Source organism: Pygoscelis adeliae, unplaced genomic scaffold, assembly GCF_000699105.1.
Source record: "Pygoscelis adeliae isolate BGI_AS28 unplaced genomic scaffold, ASM69910v1 Scaffold227, whole genome shotgun sequence".
Lineage (NCBI taxonomy): Eukaryota > Metazoa > Chordata > Aves > Sphenisciformes > Spheniscidae > Pygoscelis > Pygoscelis adeliae.
The window spans coordinates 4,610,248-4,616,347 of NW_008825100.1; the positions used below are offsets into that span (position 1 = coordinate 4,610,248).

A 6,100-nucleotide genomic window follows, 5' to 3' on the forward strand; every position below is an offset into this window, starting at 1 on the left:
AAAAAATTTGGTCTGGGGGACAAAGTTCTGTGCAGCAGGTTGTTTACACGGCCACAGCAAATTGCTCCTAGAAGTCTCCCGAAACAAAGCTGTTTAACCCCAGCGTCTGGCTTTGGGGAGGGGTGGGCAGAGATGTGCTTGAATGTGAATTGTAACTAGAACCCATCATTAGTTGCATGAACTTGCTTCTTCAACACTTTCCAGGTCTCAGGGTCAGATCTAACGTTTGCTAAGTCAACAGAGGTCCTTCTGTCAGCTTCAGCTGGCATTTGCTCAGGTCTCCAGGAGGAAGAATTTACCTGTGAAGGTCAATGAAATCAGTATCTGGATATATGTGCAGCTGACAAGAACTTCTATGAATATTTGGCAACATTTTTGGGTTTTGATTAGTAAAGGGGATGTATTTTACTCAGAAAAACTCTCATTGTTGCCAGCTAATGTAAAAAAAGAAAAAAAAAAAGTTCATCAAACTTGGTACTGACCTCTTTTTCCTGGAAGTGCTTTCCACATTATTTTTTTACTTCTTGTAACTGATCAGGGAGTGACCTAGACAAGAAGTTACATTCTTACACAGCAGGTGAACCAGGAACTTGCTGTAAATGACCTGCAGGTATGCGGAACAGCGCCGCTCCTGCGCCCAGAGACCCTGCACTGATGCAGATAGAAAGAAGCAGATGCTTACATGTATAGACGGCAATAAAACTAGAGTGTAACATTTTTAGGATCACAGCTGAGCTCTCAGACAAGGCTTTCTGCAGTGACTAATACCACTACGGTCTAATGCGACAGTTCACCGTCTGCAGCCGCGTTCGGTCCCAAAAGTAAGCAAGTTTCTCCAGATGTTACACACTGCGGGGGGGTGGGGTGGGGAAGAAAAGCACATCCAGTTTTCAATCTTTTTTTTTTTATTTATTTAAACTGTACACAAATGTAAAATACTTCAACAGCAAATCTAAGTGAAAACTGTTTGGTTTAAATTATTATGGAACAGAACCTAAAAGGAACTTTATTAAATAAACATAAAAATTGGATTTAAAGGATGCACATATTGTAATGTATTCTACAATAGTCATTTTTTCACTCTACATTCCATGTGCGTATGGTATAGAAAAGACACTGAATAGAACAAACAGAATCCATTTTGTACCCTGAAACAATTGGTAGGCCTCGTGAGGGATTGCTCAGTATGACTACATGATATATGATGGCTTTGCCATCTCATAAAAATTATAACTAATATGTTGGCCTCTTTGGTTCCAAAATTTATGTATAATACATTTAACTGTATTCATTTTTTGCTGCTATAAAAATAACATTTTTTTCAAATGGCAGTTTTTTGACTAATCATGCAACTAAATCAGTGCAAACATTAAAAGCAATCATTCGCTTTAAAAAAGAAGCAAAAGATTTAATTTCAAGTATAAAAAATATAAAAAAGTCATATCATAAGTCCAGTTTTGTCTAGTATGGGTCAACACTTTAAATTGCATAGCTCATGCGGCACCTGTTTACCTAGATAGTGAGCAAAGATAAGTGCACTATCAAGTACCACTTTTCAAGGCATTGAAATTTGCAAGTGCTATTATACGTGCATTCAAGCAGTTTGCAAGTGCTATGCTGTACCGTTATTTTCTGATCTTTATGGCCATCCTCGACACCTCCTGGTAAGGAAATTGAAAGCACTCTCCTCTCTCCTCCTTTCCAAAACTTGTTAAAATGTTCCTCGCCTGTTATTAAACGCACTGCATTTTTCAGAATGTCTCCACTCTGTTGCTGTCACTCCTCTTCAGGGTTCATTGGTTTAGCCGTGGTAGCAGTTGCTTGTTTGCTCGTCCCCCACGTGACGTGTCCTTGCCGAGTCCCCCCTTGAGGACCACAGATTGAAACCTTAACTTCTCATTCTCTGAACAGTGAGAGATGCCAATGGTCAACACAGTCCAGATACGGTATCGGATCCACTTTTCCAAGACACGGCAGGTATAGCCATCCACGGGTTGCTAGCGGGCAGTTGAAGCATCAGATCATGCCAGCCCAGCTTGTGACTTCGCAGCGGTCAGATCTTAGAAATACAGCAGTTGCTTACATGTCTGTCTCCTCTTCTCTCTCTCTGATCGTACCGCGCGATTCCTTACTGGAAGTGCTGTAGGAAGATGCGGGTATCTGTGATGTTTACATTTAGATAAATTTAAATTAAGAGGAAGTGATCACCTCCCAGGGCAGGTGTCCTGCAGCTTCCCATTAGACCTAAGAGGTGACGGTCGACTTTTTTTTCTTTTTTTTTAAATTTTCTAAGTTTGGTCATTTTGACACCTGCGTGCAAGAATACGTCGTGTTCTCGCAGTCTGTGCTTTTGCCTGAGCAAAGGGAGCTCATTTCGGTCTGACTCCACCGGCAGGCGGGGAAACAGCTGCTCAGCTGTTCACTCGTACTGGCAGGCATTTAGGTCCGTCGTCACTGGTCACTGACTTTCTGTGCTCATGTCCCTTTTCCGAGCTGCCTCGTGTCTGTGTCTGTGTCTGTGTGTGTGTATGAGCGCGTGTTTGTGTGTGTGCCCACGTTTCGTGTGTGTGTCTTTAAGATATCTCATAGCATTAACTTATAAGTGGTAGAATATATAAGTGTCCAAGATCCACAAACTGCCACTGTCCTGACACCAAAGTGAAATGATTTTTTTTTTCTTTTTTTCCTTTTTGCCAAACTTTTCCACAGTGACTTTCCAACACTGATGCCTGGATACACAGTGAAACTTCCTCCAACACCATCTCGTACGGGAATGTTTCTCTCTTTCTCTCGCCCTCTCTCTCTCTCCCCCCCCCCAAAACACACCTTAAATCAAGCACAACCACATTCTTCCACAATCATATTGGGAACGTCTCTTTTCACAATGTTGTATTCATCATCAAAGTACAGCATTGACATTGTGCTAAGTTTGGTTGGAATGCAACAGGAGTTCACGGTGCCCGGGTTCAGCCCCCGCATTCGGTACTGATTCACGACGGCGGTGTGAAAGGAGGAAGCCGACCCCGGGACGCCGGCCAAGTAGGCCGGGCAGCTCCCTTCACAGTAATTCCCATAGTAACCTGATGGTGCTATGATCCAGTCATTCCACCCAATGAGTCTAAAGTCAATGTAAAACTGTTGCCTGCAACATAGATTGGTCCTGCCATCGCACTCCAGGCCTCTTTTCCGGATCCTGTGTTTGTTATCGGCGAGGCGGGCTTGCACCACTAAAAAAGGCCGGTGGGATTCCTCCCCGGGGTCCACATAAATTGGCAGCACTGAATACTCTTCACAGCCCTCACATTGAACATCCAAGTTCAGTCTCCTTTCTCCTCTCTCAAACAGAGCCTGGATCGCCTCTGTCATGGGAAAAGTGTGCCAACCACTTCTTTTGAGATCAACTTTCTTTTCAACCACATTCCACTTGTTGCTAGTGTCCGGGTCTTGGAAATAGACTTTGACTCTTACTTTTCGCCTGCTGCCTTTCTCTAAGACATATGGAAGCAGCTTCAAGTAAAGCCACAGGCTGGCTTGAACGACAAACAAGTTCTGGTTCCCTTCATTCGAGATGAAGAAATAGAGGCGGACTCTAGATGAGGCCAGATCGTCTGCAAGATAAGGAGAGATCAGCAAGATTAAGTCAAAAAGGAAACGTTAGCTGGTGTGCCATTCTGGATTCAGGGACAATGCTCGAGCACAGCGGATCGAGAGAGCGGCGAGGCTGTGCCGGCCAGAAGGCACGCACTGAATCAGATATCCCCAATTTGCAATCGAAACGCTTTGAAAAGGGACTTCCCACAGCAAAGTTCATCATCGGGCTGTAGTCGGACGTGTCAGATCCACAGACACAAGAAAGAGCTCTCCAGAACTGGGTATTTCCAGGCAGCCAGCTTTAAAGATGCTACAGCAGCACCTTGAAAAGACCGGCACTCGGACTCTGCTATCTCGTCGGTTTAAGAATAGTTTTAACTTTCAGCTACCCACCGATTCTCACGGGGAGAGCCCTTTCAATAACCACTGAAACGCCAATGCCAAACCAGGGATTTTGTTTCGATTTTCACATATTCTCATCGCAGTTTAACAGAGAGGATTCATGAGATGGAGGGGAAAATATTTCAGTAATGTGCCTGCTTGTCCAACAGATCAAGCTAACCCCCACTTAGCCTGGTAGAATATCTGCTATTATTAATCGTTTCGATCTCTGCCTTTTCGCCCCGAAACGACAAACTCCCGTACAAGGCGAGGCAATGAAGCGGTTGCTCTCGCCGTAACGCCGTTACTGACTGTTCTCAATACGCTCTTCAATAACAGCAGAATTAAAGGAGAGAAATTGTCATGGGAAACCAAATGTCACCCAATGTCTGACATAACCCCTTATTTGTAAACAAAAGAGCCCACTGCATGAAATGTTTCAGAAATACCAGTGGCCCTGCTGCAATTTTGTACTGTAAGTCCTAACTGAATTTGGCATAGGTGATAAATGTGCAGGCTGGCCTTTACGGCGGAGACTGTAATTCTGGTCTTTGAATCAAAGCCTCCCGATCGCTATTTAAAATTACTGCTGGAAAGGCATTTTCTCATCTGCCCTTATCTGTTTCGCTTCTTTCTGTACAGAGCCAAATGTAGGGTTTTTTTCTTCCTTCTCTTTTGCTAAGAATATTTTTTTTTTTTCAATTTCTGAATGGGATTTTTTGCATAGTCGGTGTCTTCATTCGTTACCCTAGATGCCTTTCAAATGTGCCTCGACGGCCCACTTGGTACCTTGTAATATTTCAGGGACAGAAATTTTCACTGTGTTTGTCTACGCTTTACATAAAGTCGATTCTGGAAGTGTTACAAAAACCAGCGATTGATTGAGTACTAAATGGAAGTACAAGCCCACCCCAGATCTCCCAACAACAGCCTATTAAAAAATAATAAACCCCAAAACATACCCTAAGAAAGCCTTTCGCATGTTGGTAAATACACAACTTCTTTATAAACTGTGGTGACAGTGGCAGAAAAAGAACAGTATGGTGTTGCTGCACCGATCCACATCACTTGTGTTGTGTGAGATTGTGTGTGCCCATAAATTTTGTATGTGAATATAACAAGCATATGTATAATGCAACAGATCCCATAGAGACTATAAATGTATATGCCTTTGGTAAGTGGGAGGGTAGATAAAGAAGATGAGTGGGCAGTACACAGGATAGAAAGAGATTTATTTTGTGGACAAATGATATATAGATGCCACAGGAAGATAGAGAGAGAGAAAAATGAACTGAGCAATAGAGCGATGACAGAAAGGAGAGATGGGCAGATAGACAGGAGAGAGCTAATTTGCAGAGTGATGGTGTTATGGCCAGATGTGCAAAGTTCACAGGCACAGCGGTTGCCTGGATAAACTGCTGGAAAGCTACGCTGAAGGGATTCAGTGACACAAAGCTGCAATGGCTGGACAGGACTGAGATGGCTGGTACCATGGGGATGGATGGCACAGTTAGTAAACGGACTGACGGACAGAGAGGGGACAGACACACTTGGGAGGAGGCTGCACGCAGTAGACAAACAGACAAGGCCAACACTACGAATGAAAGCTAAATAAATGGGAAACAAACGGAAAGGGAGGACGGGTGAACGCAAGCCTCAACAGACAGATGCATGCAGTGAACCAGATGAATGTGCAGGGCAGGCAGATGGGGCAAGGGATGCAAGAGATGGAGTGGGACAGGCGGAGGAGGGACAGTGGGATGCACAAGGACGGAGGCAAGCCACGGTGCAGCTGGAAGGACCGCCGGAGGGAAGCCAGGGGCACGGAGGCCGCGGGGGGGGATGGAGGAACACAGCGAGGGGAGCTGCAGGGCACAACCCGGGGAGAAGCCCGGGCACAGTGACACACTCGGGGAGGACGGGAAGGAGCGGGCAGGGCCAGGGCAAGATGGTGCGGGGCAGAGGGGAGAGCGGATGAGGCAGAGGGCATGCGGGTGAGCCCGGCAGCCAGGTGCCTGCAGCAGGCAGGAGGACGGGCAGGGCGCACAGGGGGCCAGGCAGCGGGGCCAGGCAAGGGCGGTCAGGGGAACTGCCAGGGGTCAGGCAGGGGCACGGAGAGGGTGGGCAG

General features: G+C 45.6%; 1 protein-coding gene across 1 annotated transcript; it reads right to left on the reverse strand.

The window, feature by feature from the left end:
• Nucleotides 1-2,287: 2,287 nt before the first annotated feature.
• On the reverse strand, nucleotides 2,288-4,071 carry INHBB (inhibin, beta B). The gene is made up of 2 exons (XM_009327183.1): nucleotides 4,038-4,071; nucleotides 2,288-3,608 (listed from the first exon to the last, which is right to left on the reverse strand). The coding sequence occupies exons 1-2, from the start codon at nucleotides 4,069-4,071 to the stop codon at nucleotides 2,833-2,835; spliced, it is 810 nt and encodes a 269-aa protein (XP_009325458.1). The 3' UTR covers nucleotides 2,288-2,832.
• Between the last annotated feature and the right edge of the window lie 2,029 nt (nucleotides 4,072-6,100).

Excerpts from the sequence above, each read along its gene's own strand:
- INHBB (XM_009327183.1), bottom strand. The coding sequence starts at position 4,071 with ATGAGAATATGTGAAAATCGAAACAAAATCCCTG. Across the intron at positions 3,609-4,037 it reads AAATCGAAACAAAATCCCTG|ACGATCTGGCCTCATCTAGA; the intron begins GTTTGGCATTGG and ends CTTATCTTGCAG.